Source organism: Corticium candelabrum, chromosome 5 (assembly GCF_963422355.1).
Source record: "Corticium candelabrum chromosome 5, ooCorCand1.1, whole genome shotgun sequence".
Taxonomy (NCBI): domain Eukaryota; kingdom Metazoa; phylum Porifera; class Homoscleromorpha; order Homosclerophorida; family Plakinidae; genus Corticium; species Corticium candelabrum.
The window spans coordinates 3,606,016-3,623,025 of record NC_085089.1 but is presented as its reverse complement, the minus strand read 5'-3'; the positions used below and the strand labels follow the sequence as shown (position 1 = coordinate 3,623,025).

The following is a 17,010-nucleotide window of genomic DNA, read 5'->3' as shown; positions in this document are numbered from 1 at the left end:
CCAAGTGCTGATCGCTGTGTGTGATAAGAGTGGAAATCGTCCCTAACATAGGTATGAATGTTCCGAAATACGATCTTAACCGCATAAAGTTAAACAGATTGGGATACTTTCAAATTTCTGCTGATATGTAGCTTCCCTGATTACTGTTCCTCCCAAATCAATTAACAAGTGCAGACTTGCTCCTCCAATTGCACATGTGCAAAACTTTAACTCACCTTTGTCTTGCTCAAACACTTGAGGAACTTCTGGTGACTTCAGCCTATTGAATCAAATTGAAGGCTTTGGTGCAAGCCCCCTCCATGTAGTTGACTGTCCCGCATTGAAGTCCGCCAGCCTCTCCAATCTGGAGAATGACAACATCTGGCAAGATGATTCTTTTTATGGCATGGTTCTCCTTTTGCTGGGCAGGTCTTTCCTGACAGATGTACTGTCCAACCACAATTAAGACACCCTGATGTCTCTTGTTCACAACACATCTGGCTACGAGAAGGTTTCTTACGGTTAGCATGATAGTTCACAGCTGCACCTGCAGCTTGCTGAATATTCCAAAAATTCTGCTGCTCTGATGCTGCCACTTTGTCCTTCATCACTTTGGCTTCCTTTGTGGCTGCTTCAATTTGAATTGCCAACACAACGGCATCATCACAGGTGATAGTATCTGGCTCTAGAAACAGTCTTTCACAAACAATAGAATACACCATACACAAGATTTTTTGACCCCGGACAGCTTCTTGTAGAGTATAATGTTCAAATCAGCATTTCAATGCCATGTCAGGAAGTTCTGATATGTATTCTGGTACAGACTCCCCTGGATGCTATTTATGACAATGAAACCTGTATCGTTCAACCATCACGTTAACTTGGGTTCAAAGTGTGTGTGCAATTTTGTTTTGTGTAGCTTTGTATGTATCAGCCACTCCCAGAGTTGCAAAAATATACGTTTTGCTCTACATCCAAACAGTGAAGTAACAGAGCCCTATGCCTTGCCTTGGAAACTTCCGACATACCCAAGGTAGAAGATACGTATCAAAGGCTGTCAGTCACGTGTGCCACTCTATCGTTGGTTCTCCTGGGTGGGCCAAAAAAGGAGATAACAGATGAATACTTCCTGGAGTGGGGACTCAACTCCCAGCCACAGCCACTGCTGCCAATGAAGTGGCAGAACCATCTCCACTTGTGGACAGGTTGCAAATTTTGCTCATTCTCACTGCCAATATTGTGTTTCGTGCTGGTCACTGGCACACGTACACTCGTTAACATGCAAGTACCATATTTAATAATGAATAACCCCACCCCTTATTCCCATATATATATACATACATACATACACGTAACACTGTCATACATAACACACACACACACACACACACACACACACACACACACACACACACACACACACACACACACACACACACACGCACACACACATGCATGCGCGCACACACACACACACACACACACAGACACACACACACACACACACACACACACACACACACACACACACACACACACACCGGTTGACCAGTGTTCTCCCCAGGATCTTTTGGCAGAGCGGCCACTCTGCCTTATTCTAAGCAATTAAGCTTTTACGTCGTTTTAAAACGTCATCCAGATGCCAAGACTTAAGGATCTCGAAGTAAGCTTATTACTTAACTAAGACAATGGGTTGCATCTAATTACGCAGAACACTAACACTGTATGCCCATGTGCAAGTACTAAGTACATGTCTGCGAGTCATGTCGGTGTTACAGAGAACTATTCAGTTTTCTTCACAAGCAACGCTGTCAAAGATAAGAACACCTGCATTGTTGAAAAACGAGTGGCAACTGATAAAGTTCCCAGCAGATCTTCCAAGCACAGGATGACTAGACTAGATCGCCTGGCTAAATGATTTCCCATGGCTTCTAGTTAGTGAGGCAAAAAACAAGACACAGTGACTGTTATGTTCTCTTTGTCGAAAGACACAATCTAAAGTCCGTTCCAGAATTACAGTCAGTTGAGGCTTTTGGGAGTGGCTTAGGATACCTAACACCCTATAGTGTACCAGATGTTATGTTGTTGTAGTAATCACGTTTGGTGTCTCATTACCGCTGTTGGAATAGTATCCTTGCCAGTAAACTACGCTGAACAAAGCCAATGGTGCTGTAGAAAGCGATAGAGAGGGATGGTGGCTGTACCTAGGGTGTTGATTATATTCTCAAGCTGTTTCTAGTTACTACTTAGGACAACGTACCAATCTAATTAGAACAGTAGATGATTGACAAGACTTCACCTTCTATCTCATTATTTTACCGGAAGCATCACATATCTCTATGTATCTCTGGTGTAATGCATCCTACAAATGAGAAGCATCCATAATTGAATAAAGCAGTCTAAGAGCTCTCCAACGATACCCGTATAACCTCGGTCCGTCCTATGGTTACGCGTCAGCAGCCCACTTTTGGCGGTGACTGCACAACTGACTTTAATTCTAGAACAGACTTTAGGCCTAACAGATGTGCACTATAGAGAAAGCTATTTGAGTTAATGTCCCAGCAAAACGGTCACTCGCCAAAGTCTGCTAGAGAACAGCATATTTAATATTTAACATCTTAATTAATACAACAAAGCAGCGGTTGTTTCTGGTATAATTAATTAAATAATCAAATTTGTAGAAATTTAAATTTAGCATTTACTAATATATTCATTGGGAAATATATTTTAGAAATTTCAGAATGAGACCACATGATGTTACCCATTGACTCACCTGAGCCTCATTGATTTGTAAAATATTATAATTTTAACCAGCATTGGCTGTGTCATTAGGATAACGCCTACTTCACAGAGTACCTCGCCCTTTAAGATTTCTGGGGAGAACACTGTTAACTACCGCTGCTCATGCACACCAAAACATAATCACTAAGCCAAACACCTCTACATTTGACTGTTTTATGACCTACTAGCTTAATTTACTTTCCTCTTTTCGTGAGAATTACACTATCTCCACAATAAATGCTTGTTATTCAAACTGTGCAAAAGTGCTTGAATAGCACTTCTTTACAATTAATACAACAGCTAGACATTTCTATATCACACTGTCAGTTCTAATACTTTATATTACCAAGATATTACTGATAAAGCTAATAAGTGCCGACTTCTGTAAAAGCACTTGATGTTCAAAGTAACTCTAATGCATTATTGAAAATATAGGTACCGGTAACACAATTAATCCTTGTTGTCAGCATGCACAGTTGCTGTGATTGTATCATTATGAAAAAATTAATCATTTAATTTACTTTCGTACTGGCACTGCAACAGAGTTCATCCACAACAAATTTGAACCCAATTCAAAATCTACAAGCTTTCAAATGAACAAGTATCTTTCAAACTGTGCTTACTACCTCATAACAACTACACCCATGTAGATACATACCAAACATAAGAAAAATGTATCAACAGAATCATATAATACCACATAATTGCTGTAAAGTAGAAAATCCTACCCATAGTCAATGTCCAAGGCAATGTCGATTTCCTGTAGAACAACAAAACAAATAAAAATCAGCAGGTCATTATCGCTAATCTGTATGTACCACTTTGTATTACACACTCACATCAGGAACACCTTGTCCAGAGACACTGATAAGTTTAGCACTCTTTATGACAGGAACAGAAGGTCCAAACGAATAATCACACACCTACAAATGCATGACAAAGCCCACAACTAAGATAACAACTATGGATGTTCTTATGTAATTATAAATTCCAGTTTTCTTTCATAAATATAAATATATATATATAAAGATATATATGTACGTCAGCACTTGTCCTAGATTTACGGCAAAACAAACAGAGAGACAGATTGACATAACAACAATGCCAGATAAATGCAATTTTGACTCCACAACATATGCGCAAAAATTGAATAAGGGTCCCTTTTGTGGGGTCGACTCAATTATAACTTCATTTGCGAGGAGGGTGAAATGACTCTCGTTTTGCTCCCGTATGCGACTAAGAAGCAAAGGAGACTGACACGTGACAAAAGAATGGAAAGCAAAAGCTACAGGAAAAGTCTGTTTCTGAGTTTCCACGTGTTAGTTTGACAGAAATTATTGCTATGCAACCATTGTTACTTGACTATGCGGCCACTGTTATGCAACAAGCTAAGTAAACAAGTGAGATGACTGAAGCGTGAACAAAGAATTGAAGACAATGCTAGAAGAAGAGCAACCAAAAGTCTGTTTTCTGAGTTCCCGCATTAGTTTTGACAGAAATTATTGCTACACAACCATTGTTACGCGAATAAGTAAAAGACAGAACACGATCGCTCGCCTAACACAATGCCAGCAAGCATTTACTAGTTGTATTACAAACACACACACACACACACACACACACACACACACACACACACACACACACACACACACACACACACACATCAGCCGTCATAACATGACAAAACCATCTCATCATACTGACAAGATTAGAAGCGTGTAGGCTACCGCTAGGGAAAAATTCTTCTTCTCCTGAAACTGTCACATTTGTGATGTTTGAAGTCCCCAGATCTTCTCAAGCTTTTTGTACATGTTGAACAAACTATAACATGTTGTGTAGATGTATCATAATAATAGTTTCTTTCTGCTTCCTTTGCTCTTGTTCTTTAGTAATCTGTTGTTTCTTCTTTGACTCAAATTTGCTATACAACTGTCATACCAAGCCTTTATATCTTGAGCTGTCTCAAACTAATCTGTTTGTACATTAAGTTCCTTTAGGTCTCTGTGTATTCTATCTTTCTAGCGTAACTTCACACCGTGAAAGGTCTTTTTGCTGATAACCGACCAAAGAGAATACGTTTAGGCATCCTAGACTCAGCCATTCTGCTAGTGTGCCCTAACCACCGTAGACGTTTGAGCATGACTTCTTCTTCAATAACTTTCCATACCAAATTTGGCCCTCAACTGCGAAGAAGTAATCCTTTGTCATTTGCTGGCTTCTGGTAACCCCAAGAATTGATCTCAAGCAACGGTTATGGAACGTGTCTTATTTCTGAGATAAGGCACATTTAACAGCCCAAGTTTTGGCCCCATATAACAAGGTTCCAAGTACTACAGCTGTATAAACATATTTCTTTGTATCTGCTGTCAACAACTTGTTTTGAAACATTGACCTTTTCAATGTTTCCCATAAGATCTACTAGCTGCCACTATTCGATGTTCTACATCACAGTCAATGGAACCATCACAATGTATCACAGAGCCAAGATATTTGAATTTGTTGACAATATCCTATCACACACACACACACACACACACACACACACACACACACACACACACACACACACACACACACACACACACACACACACACACACCTTAATTTCCTGAAGAACTTTTCCAACAACCTTTGTAAACATCAACTCATCCATTTCTGCATTAATCTTTTGTAGAAAAAACCTATATAATTATGCATTCTTCACACCAAAAAGGAAGACTTACATTAAAAGATTACTTTTTAAGATCAACGCTGTCTTTCCACTGATGAAACAGCATGAAAAGCACCAAATTGAGACACTCGCATGACTCTGCTAATCCTATGTGTGACTCCACATCCAAATTCATAACATTTGTTACATCCTGCAAAAATTCACATTAACACAAAAATGACAAGTTTTAGTATTGTATTACATGTCCCAAATCTGTCAAAAGTGGATTTCAATGTAGCACTAAAGCAAAACTATGATTATCCTAATGTATAGATATAATTCTGGATGACCAGCGTCATCCACTATGATAATCGAAGGGAATAGTCAATGGAACAAATACATATCGAAACATGATATTATGACAATACTGGTACCTATATGATACTCGCATTGACTAAGGATAAGTAGCAGTACTATTAAAACAATTAAAACAATCACTCTCTCTCTAATAATTACTCTCCAATAATTCCTCCTTCTGAGCATGGCTGAAACAATTAACCCCATGGAATAATTTTGCATGTCACTGATTATCACTTTACTTTCTGTTTCTGTTTTAGTATGTTTCTGTCTTTTAGTGTGTGCAGTGTGGAAAATAACGGTAGGACATAGGACAATGTCCCACCAAATGTGTTGTTTGTCCAACCAAATACTGCACCAGTGTTGGGACGTGTTGGGACAAAACATCCACCCGTGCATATATGAATAATGATAGTGTAAACCTTGTCTCTTAGCACGTGATGGCCTTTCCAATGGTGTAGCTGTTAATTTCATAAAATAAGGTGCCTCCTAGCATGCTTTATCCAGAGAAAACCTCAGCTGCCTTTAACACCATTCTCCCTTGGAATTGGTTGTAAAAAAATTACATGCAAAATGGCTGCAGTGGGGGAGCCACTTAGTTATACATGTAACACCATACAAGAATGTCCTATCAAGGCTCAGTCTGTCCGAGCCAAAATAATTCCCTATTTTCCACACTGGTGTGTGTGTGTGCGTGTGTCAGTGTGTGTCAGTGTGTGTGTGTGTGTGTGTGTGTGTGTGTGTGTGTCAAATTGACTAAATAAATTGATTATCACCCAGATTTGTTTTAAAATTAAGACGAATCAAAAGACTTTATTTTAATTTAGTACATATTTATTATGTATTCATTTTAAAATGCTGTCTATATGCATCTATAGTACCTACAATATATACAGTACCTGCATACAGTTATTTTAAAGTATGAAACAATGTGCCAGCTTTTCAAGATGTATAACTATTACACACTGACCCATCACATTAAGTCTTTGTGTACGTTTATCAATATCATCTGCAAAACTAGAAGAAGCTAAATCTTCTAGATTTATGCACATGGCTGAAAGTTGCTACGAAACTGTCTGACTTCGTGACATAAAACTCCTTGTATTGCCCAAGCGAAACTATATATAACAGGAGTTTGTGGACTTGGCTCTTTCTGTACTGCCGACTTGAGTCTCCACACGAGACATCCAGAAATGATTCGGTAGGAGGCTCCCACATCAAGCACACCACTGGAGTAGTCCATGAAGGTATCTACAACACTGGCCTGCTCTGGAACAATGCACCAATACTATGGGCTGAGCACCCGACAGCTACACTGAATCTGAAGTATGACAAAAAGTATGACTTGTTTGGCATTCCCACCGTACTACGGTAGTGCACATTACCAGGCTACTCCTCAGTCTATTGTAGCAGAATTCTGCTTTGAGTATGCACATACCAAAAATTCATCAAACGGACTTCGAACTTGAGACGAATGGAGATGATAATCAATTATTTAGTTGACTTGGCCTTATCCCATAGTTTACATGTACCACATTATGGTAATTTCAAACAGATAATGCAAGTAGTCAATATATCTCCAGAAACTTCTCTCATTGATTGCTTTTTAAGTTGACTGCTTTTAAAGTTTCTCAAGACTAAATCTTTCCAAGGCTCCAATAAGTTTAAAAAATTTTCAAATCGTAATTTTTGAGATATTGATGTGCAATAGTAACCATTTTTCGACTTAACTATTTTGTCCAGTGACAAAATCTAGTGATCTCTCAATGATGTTCAGCACAATACTACTACAAAAATTTTCCGCCAGTTGACTCTCCACAGAAGCAGTACATTGCATGGAAAATGGTAGTGGCGTTTCGATTTGAAAGTGGAAACCGTAGTTGAAAAGAGAAGTTGCTCACTTTTTCAATGAGTTGTCATCTTGAACTGCTGACTTATGTCTAGTGGCAATTTTCGAAAATGTTTTGTGTGCATGCACAAAGGCAAATGCCGGACATACAGTAGTTTTTACAGCCCAAAATATTTTATCTTCCTATTTTCAAGGGTAAATTTTCAAAAAGAATATTACTCGAAAAATATTGGAAGCAGTAGGATATCACAGCTAGATTTTACATATAAAACTTTGTGTACAAAATGCCCAAAACATGCCTTAAAACTACTCCAATTGCATGTATTCAAACAATCTCATGACAAGAAAATTTCTACAATTTTCAATCTGCCAGGTTGTTCACATGATTAAGATAGACATACACAAACTGACATTGTCTGGAGATGCTAATTAGCTCTGAAATGAGTCCAAACACAGACTTATCACACTAACTCTAACATTAAGTTGTTATTTACAGTCTCAGTCAGAAAACACACAATAGAAAGGTGCACAAATTGTACAAACATACATTCTTGCTTCAATGCCATAGTCGTTAAACTTTCTTAAAGTAATTACAAGACAAAACCGTATATTGACTATGTACAGTCCAATGCAATTGAGTACTATGAACCAAAGAAGTTTATGGCAATACATCTTTCGTGAAGCTTCTTACAATGACATTGCTAGCCTTCCATGGTTGTGGAGCTAGACTGCCAGTTGACATCAAATTCAATGTAGACCAACTACATAAAAATCAGCCATACCTGGGAGTGATTCGAAATGCTTGACGAATTCCATGATGGTTATATACACCGTAATGTCGCGTATAAAAGTCGTGCTTATTTCTGAATAAGCCAAATTGAAATTCAGGCTAATAGTTAGGACAGGTAGATATTCAAGACAGACTTATATGCCATTGAATAAGCAAGATTTGTTACGGTATAGACATGACAACCCTAGATACCAATTGAAAAAGCAAGATACGTTAAGTTAAGATATATCGACATGACTACCATGATATCCCAGTTTCAGAGCGTGGAGCAACACCAGCTTCTTAATTCTTCGTTTTGTTGGTGTCATTGAACGCTCTAGACACGCACGAGCCCGACACATGTGTATATGCACACGCACGCGTGCATAGGTGTGCTGAGTGTCTTGAATAGAAGCTATATCTTTTCTGTATGTCTAAAATCTGGCCTGCTAGACAGCAACGTATCACCTTCTGCGTGCAATCTAGGCTGTCCCACCAAAGAACAGGTTGATCTTGATGAGAGATTTCTATGCCTGTGTTAGGTCTGATCACAAATTGCTTGGCCTGGCATCCTTGGTCATCCTAGGCATGGAATCGAGAGCGAGAATAGCAACGGTCTAAACTCTACATTTTGACCCTATGCACATATCTCACCAAGTGGTAAATAACTAACACTCTATTTGAACAACAAGATAAATACAAGACGTGGATGCACCCACGGTCGTCTCATTGGCATTGAGCGTCAAGCAGATAAGGTTTTCAAACATACAAGAGAGAGTTATCCTTACTTCAGAGTTGAGCACAGCTGGAGAGTTTGGTGACTTTTTTGCGACAGGCTGAGAACGAAACCATTTCACAAATACGTACAGTTCTACAAGAAGTAGACAAACTATGCCAGAAACAAACGACACGACGATTGTCAGCATTGCAAGTTCCCGTATGTTCTGCTTCTGAGTCTAGGACAGCGGCGTTGGACGAGAAAAGGGTACAGTACACAGTAGAAGGGTGTGCGTGCGTGCGTGCGTGCGTGTGTGTGTGTGTGTGTGTGTGTGTGTGTGTGTGTGTGTGTGTGTGTGTGTGACAGTGTGTGTGTGTGTGTGTGTGTGTGTGTGTGTGTGTGTGTGTGTGTGTGTGTGTGTGTGTGTGTGTGTGTGTGTGTGTGTGTGTGTGTGTGTGTGTGTGTGTGTGACACAGTGTGTTTGTGTGTGTGTGTGTGTGTGTGTGTGTGTGTGTGTGTGTGTGTGTGTGTGTGTGTGTGTTTGTGTGTGTGTGTGTGTGTGTGTGTGTGTGTGTGTGTGTGTGTGTGTGTGTGTGTGTGACAGTGTTTGTGTGTGTGTGTGTGTGGGGGGGGGGGGGTTGGAGGGTCATGATCAACTACCTCTGAGTGGTGACCCCTGGTAACGTAGGTTTAAAAGTTGATCAACCGCCACTATACGTGGAGTAGTCCAGATTGCTGCGGCGGTGAACTTAATTTCGATCTTACAAATCGAAATTATTTGATATTATTGCACGAGATAATGTCGAGAGAAGGCAGAAACAAGCACAACAAAGCTGTGTAAGGAAGAGTCTGTTGGTGGCAACATGGAACGTGAGATCTTTAGTTGAGAGCGCAAGAGATGAGCGTCTAGGTAGGAAGAGACCTCAGGAAGCCTTATCAAATCTCCAAGCAGTGGATCGTAAGTTGGACGTTTGGGGGAAAGAGTTGAAGTGGTACCATGTGTCTATAGGAGTAATTCAAGAGACGAAGTGGTTGGGTAGTGATGTGTGGCGTGCGGAATGATATACCTTTTGCACTTGGGTCATCTGTTGCCTAGTACTACCAGAAAAGGTGTTGGTATATTGCTCTTGATGAAAAGGCTACCGCTGCACGGAGGGCAGCAGAAAAGGTATGGGCAGCAGGAAAGGTATGGGCAGCAGTAAGTTCAAGGATAATCACAGCCAGATTGAAAGTTGCCAGCGCAGGGCAAAGGATATACCAGGTGGTTTCAGAGAGGTCTGACATCTTTGTTACTGTGATGTCAGTGTATGCTCCCAAAGCCAAGGCTCCTTCTCAGGTGAAACAGAGATTAATTTTTAGATCTTCAGGATATTGTAGACAAATTTTTGCCATCGTCAGATGTTCTTGTCATTCTGAGTGACCTCGATCAATGCACGTGTTGGTCAACCATCCCAGGAATAATCTTTGGCAGGAAACTTTGGGTATGATAATAATAATAATAATAATAATAATAATAATAATAATAATAATAAGTCACCGCCGTGGCTTAGTGGTCAGCGACAATGGCTACCACTCCATGGTTTGGGGGTTCAAATCCCAGTGACGACAGTAAATTGTGAAACTTGTCTGTCTTTCTTTCTCATGTTTCTCTAGCTTTATTCATGAGACTATGACTCGTTTCAGTCGTTGGGGAGTTTCTGTGGTCTGGCGAACGGTCCGTTGACGATGACGTCCAGTGCTTTCCTGGTGGTCGTTGATATCCACTAGGCGTGCTGTATCCAGTACGCGGTCACCGTAATGCCTGCAATCTATATTGAATTGGCTAGTCATTGATTGCCGTATGGACTACACGGAAACATGTACCCCGCTGGGCCCCCCTGCCGGGTTGGTGGGCGCCCAGATGGGGGTAAAGACCCCACTTGCCCATTATGGAGGGGCATAACGACACATAATAATATCTACCACTCAATGGGTTTGCACTACCGGTTCTCACTTACGGTTTTGGCGTCATTCATTGGGGGTGCACGGACCTGCAGCAGCTCGATCGACGGACCAGAAAGCTCCTCTCTATGCACGGTATCCACCATCCTGCTGCAGACGTTGACCGACTGTACGCTCCTTGCAGTGATGGGGGTAGGGGGTTACAACAGATTGAGTCAACATATCAATCTTGTATTGTGAGGCTGAACTGTTTACCTTGCTGACAGTTCTGATCCTTTCATGCAGATGATACGGGAGTGTGACTCTGGAAAATCTTCACACTCGATCAAGCACATGGCTTGTCGCTTTACTGCACAGCTGCGAAGGAGTCTTGCTTCGGACGACAAGTCGCAGAGCTTACACAGGAATGCATCCATCTCGGTTGAAGGTGGCTTCGAGCAAGCACCTGAAACAGATGCGAGACATTACCGTACGTGTTGCAGTTCTCTTCGTGTGCGGTCCTGGAGCGGGAAGCCTATGCACGGGCAGTATCGTCGTCTCACTGAGAAACCGCCTGTGGACATGAAAGAGACCTACGGATGGCTAAAGGCAGCGAATCTTCCTGCTGCAACTGAGGGACTGGTTGTTGCTGCTCAAGACCAAGCTCTTCCGACTCGGTACTATGAGCGCAAGATTCTACATCGTGACGTCAGTCCTACTTGCCGCATGTGCAGTGTAGGCCTGGAAACAATCGACCACATTGTGGCAGGCTGTAGTGCTTTGGCACCGATGGACTACACTGATCGACACAATCAGGTGACATCCATCATTCACTGGGACGTTTGTCGCCATTTTGGGGTTCCAGTGGAGAGCAGATGGTACCGGCATCATCCTGATAGGCTTGTGGAGACGGATGACATTACTATGATGTGGGATACCACCATCCCCACTGCCAGGAAGATCAAAGCCAATCGTCCAGACATCTGTCTCACGAATAGGAAGACAAACACTTGTCTTCTTATTGATATCAGCTGTCCTGCTGATGGCAACATTGGCAAGAAACATGCTGAGAAGTTGGCGAAGTACAGCGACTTGCGAGTGGAGATAAGCCGCATGTGGCATTGTCGAACACTGGTGGTTCCGGTGGTCTTGGGAGCTTTGGGCACAGTGCACTCAGGTATTACACGGTGGCTGGACATTATTCCAGGTCATCACAACCTGCAGCACTTACAGAAAACAGTGCTTCTGGGATCTACTCGGATCCTTCGTAAAGTCATGTCTTCTTTCTAGACAGCCGTGATGGTCTAAGTACTTCTGAAGCAGGCCAGGGTTTGCTTCCGGTACTTGTAACAGACTTTACAAACCAGACTGATCTGGTTGAACACAACACATAATATGCATATTGATGGAAGATGGACGTCTAGCTGTATCGCTCGTCTCAGAGCTAGCTGAGGAGCGCATTCCTAGTCGGGAAACCAGAACAGGGCTCGAAAAGTCGGCTTCTGGAATCACTGGAGCTGTTCGGGAGACCAAGAATAGTTCTGGGCGTAGGACGACTGGTCGAACCATCTCTCGTGCGGCGTCTGATTTGAATTTGACTTCAAATCCTGCTGACGAGACTACTGTGATGCCCACTGTTCCTAGCGAATCTTTTGTTTCGGCTAACGGGAACGGCAATGCAACAAGACGATGGAAATGGACGCGACAAATGAATAGGAAAGTGATTTTTTGTTATTACCACGTGCTGTTGTCATGCAAGTTCCCTGCTTTTAGAAACCCATGCATCAGCTGTGATGTGAGCGAAATCCTTCTCTGACTGACGTCTCTGAGCAGCGTTTGGCAGACCAGAAGCAATATCTGCTAACTTCTGGAAGTCTGACTGAGTCAGAGTTGGAGGAGATTAAACGCGAGGCCGCACAGGATGGAAAGCCCGTCTCAGGTTTGTTATCTGTTACGACTGATGTTTGTCCTGGTGTGCAGATGTCGACGTTGGATGTGGTTTCTGCTCTATCAGCTAATAGTTCAGTTGTCATGCCTTTGCCAGACTGCTGCCAAACGGAGGATGGTCTTTCGCTTGATAGTGATTCTGCTATGGACCCTGTACTTCGTTGAGAGTTTCTTGAGGAGTTGCAGAAAGTCAGGCAAATTCGTATCTGTGAGAGACAACGCCTTCCAAGGATCTTGTGAACAGTGGAACCCTGAAACTTATTGGTGATCTCAACACGATCATTAATTCGTTGAAGGTTGAACCAGATATGAGTGAAATCAGTTACCTGGTATACTCTGCTGCTTCGCTAGTGTCCAAAAGGCGGGGCTTAAAGACGACGAAGTCAACCAATTCTCAAACACCGACATGGAGACGAAGGCTGGATATGGAGATTCTCACACTTCGACGTGCGATCTCACTGTTGCTGGAGGTTAGAAAGGGTTCATCGGGCATTCGTATGTTACATGAACTTCGAGCATTTCCTGTTTGGAGAGTTGTGAGGTCACCATCAATCGGTTGAAATGGAACTTAAGTCCAAGGTCGAGCGGACCAGGAGGCTGGAGAAGAATCGTAAGAGACTTCGCCAGAATGGTTTGTTTCAACGAGATGCTGGACGGTTGTACAGAGAGCTGGGTAAGCAGACTATCCAGGTCACTTCCCCGCCATCCGAGTCTGAGATCGAGCCGTATTGGGATGGTATCCTAGAAACTGAGGTACATCACAACGAGTCTGCCTTCTGGCTGAGACGTCAAACCGATGGTGAGACGCACCAGAGAGATGAGCAGCAGTGGTTACCTCAGACAATGAGGTCACTTCGTGTCTCAAAAGGATGGGGAACTGGAAGTCTCCTGGTCCAGACAAGGTTTATGGTTTCTGGGTCAAGCGTATCACGTGTCTTCACACTGATCTGTCTCGTAACTACAACCTGCTGGTTCAGAATCCAGACTCTGTGCCCGAATGTTTGTCTCAAGGAACAACCACTCTGATTCCTAAGAATGACAAGACTGGCCAAAAATTACTGGCCTATCACGTGTCTGTCTGTCTTCTATAAGACCCTCACTTCAGTCATCAGGCAGAGGATTGCAGGGCATTTGGTTCAGAAAAACCTTATGGCTCCGGAGCAGGAGGGTTGTCGACAGGGATCTTTTGGTGCAAAGGATCAGCTGTCGATCAACAAGCTGCTTACCGAAGACTGCAAGACCAGGCACAAGAGCTTGAGCATGGCTTGGGTGGACTACCTAGAAAGCCTATAACAGCGTGCCACACATTTGGTTGCTTCAATGCCTTTAGACGCATAAGATCAGTCCAGTCTTGTGCAGGTTCATGTCACGTGTGATGAAGAGTTGGAGGACATCGATGGTGCTTTCTTGCGGGAACAGTACGATGAAGACAAGGCTTATGCAGATCAGGAGGGGTATTCCAAGGTGACTCACTTTCTCCACTTCTCTTCTGTATGGCTCTCAATTCTCTGAGTAAGGAGTTGAACAGAACTGGTTACGGCTACCGGATGACCACTGGGCATGGTGAGACTGCCAAACATCAGCTCGTAGAGGGACTTCTAATGTTAACAAGGAAGGGATGTAGTATAGTAGAGCACGTGGGGCGTGGCGGCGTAGTTAGCAACAACGTGGAGCGCGGGTTATATAGTGCAAGAATCAGAGTTACTACAGTTCTGTTGTTTGTTTGAGAACAGGCCTGGCAATCGCAACTATTTCATGAACGTTTTGCGTATCGTATCTGATTAACGTTTCGTGACTTTTATCCGTTGTCTTTGCTTGGTTAAATTGCTATGTACAGTCAATTGCAAATACATGCAGTACCGTTCCGTGATTGCTATAGCTACAGCGTAGCCCGAGCAGTCAAGCGCAGCACCAGTTCGCGCGCGTACACACACACGCACGCACGCGCGCGCGTACACACACACGCACACACACGCACGCACACACACACGCACGCGCGCGCGCGCACACACACACACGTTTCTCCCCCACACACGCCCACGCACGCACTCACTCACGCATACACACGACGTCCACACGCTCGCGAGCGCATACAAAGAATCTTCACATTGTCCCTGTAGGTGCACGTGATTCATCAAAGAGGCGCCTGGCTTCCGATGTGACATTGAAGCGAATCACGTGCATTTGCAGCATGGAAGACCTAGAGAGTGTAGAGCAAGTTACAATTGATGTAGCAAAGAAACTCCGTCAATTCCTCTATTTGCAAACGTTTTCGCATGCATGTACTCGTCAAAGAAATTATTGTAGCATAGTTGATCTAACAGACGACATCAGATCATGTATCAATTAATTACGATTCACTATCATCGCTACACTCTCGTTTACGATAGCTGGACGTTCCTCTAGACTAATTTACGCGTCAAAAGTCAATGATCGTAGAGATAATCTGCTGTCACCATGCACGCTCGTTCCTCCTTGCAAGCTGCATACTGCTATGCTATACTAGAGCTGTGTCGTCGCCGGCAATTGCTGATCATTTGTTTACAATAGCGAAATGCTGTTGCACAACATCGGCTAGTACACCCAACAACGACTCCGAGAAAGAACATCATGATCAACACGCACAGAAGACCAATTGCAATGTAGAAGCGATATTGAACAATCAACTGTGCCGCATCAACCTGGAAGAAGCCCATACAAAAACAGACGACACTCTGTGCACTCACTGTCACGTGAGATCCAGGCACGTGAACACTTAGTTGTCACAATAGCCTATTCAGTACTGTATTCTCATGCCCATGACATCACGGAAAAAAGTCTAGAACAACTAATATGACAACTCGTAATTTTCTCTGAACAAAAAAGAAATAGGTGTAGGGATTGTATAGAGAGTAACAGAAACAAGATTTAGATAGTATGAACCAAAGCCAGACATCATTAGTGAATCCTTCTAATACACAAAAGGTAAAAGTAGGGAATGTGTGTTGGAAAGATTCAATAATGATGTCTGACTTTGGTTCCTATTATCTAAATCTTGTTTCTGTTACTTTTTGCACAATCTCTATACATCTAATTTTTTCAGAAATTTTTTATGTTCTAGTTTGGTAAGTTTTTAGGAATGCGAAAGCACAACCTACTCCATTAATTAATTAATTCTATAGCTTAACAAAAATACACATTTCCTAAATCATACTTAGTATACATCATAACATGTATAGTCACCTAGATATCGAGCATGTGGATCTTAGGATTAAAGTGTACAATAATACAAGCAAATAAAGCTTTGCTCTACTCGCTTGGGAGCTATGAGCATATGGGCATGTAGTTGTGTGTGTGTGTGTGTGTGTGTGTGTGTGTGTGTGTGTGTGTGTGTGTGTGTGTGTGTGTGTGCGCGCGCAAAAGATTTCGATCTCGTACAAAAGGTACTATATAGATAAACATGACTACCATGAGATGCCAGCTTCAAGAGCGTCAGCTTCTTCTTCGTCCATTGTCGGTGTCACTAAACGCTACACGCACACGCCGACATTTGCGCAAGTGCACGTGACCGATCATGTCCACGTACAGTACGCGTGCTGAAAAACTCGGCTTCTACAAGTGACTGGCTTGAAGCATGAGATCTTCGATTTGCGGCATACAGAGGTACGGTAACTCTCTACCGCAAAATTTCATCGTTGGCCACACCTGTACCAACGGTACATTCTGAGAACTGCGACCCGAATTTGCTTTCGTCTTCTGCTTGAAGGCGATGGTGTTCCACCTACAGCAAGATGAGGTATTTCGCGTCTGCTATTGCGATGACGTTCAGCGTCACTACAATTCTACGCAGTTACTTTTGCTCGTGTGATTCAAAAGCGCGATTCCTTGCCTAACTCTAGGCAGGATATTACTTTCAGGTTTTTTTTATACCACAAGAACTCTTGTCACCTTGTCCGTACGTACCCAGACTGCTTCCTGTAATGTACATAGGGTAGCAGGAGCTTGTGATTGGCTGCCTGGTTACTGTTTGTTAACAATTGTTTACAACAATAATTATA

At 42.5% G+C, this 17,010-nt stretch overlaps 2 protein-coding genes across 2 annotated transcripts in view; one reads left to right on the top strand and one right to left on the bottom strand.

Moving 5' to 3' along the window:
- Window positions 1–9,314, bottom strand: part of LOC134179562 (PDZ domain-containing protein 8-like) — a 26,099-nt gene extending 16,785 nt beyond the window's left edge. The window contains exons 1-5 of the mRNA XM_062646498.1: window positions 9,177–9,314; window positions 5,500–5,624; window positions 5,363–5,444; window positions 3,600–3,683; window positions 3,489–3,520 (exon numbers count right to left, since the gene is read on the bottom strand). Of these exons, the coding sequence (XP_062502482.1) occupies window positions 3,489–3,520; window positions 3,600–3,683; window positions 5,363–5,444; window positions 5,500–5,624; window positions 9,177–9,314 (461 nt within the window). The remainder of the gene's footprint in view (window positions 1–3,488; window positions 3,521–3,599; window positions 3,684–5,362; window positions 5,445–5,499; window positions 5,625–9,176) is intronic.
- Window positions 9,315–11,439: 2,125 nt separating this feature from the next.
- LOC134179912 (uncharacterized) lies at window positions 11,440–14,834 on the top strand. The gene has a single exon (XM_062646932.1). It carries the CDS (start codon window positions 11,564–11,566, stop codon window positions 12,314–12,316), a length of 753 nt encoding a protein of 250 aa, XP_062502916.1. The 5' UTR covers window positions 11,440–11,563; the 3' UTR covers window positions 12,317–14,834.
- Window positions 14,835–17,010: the final 2,176 nt, after the last annotated feature.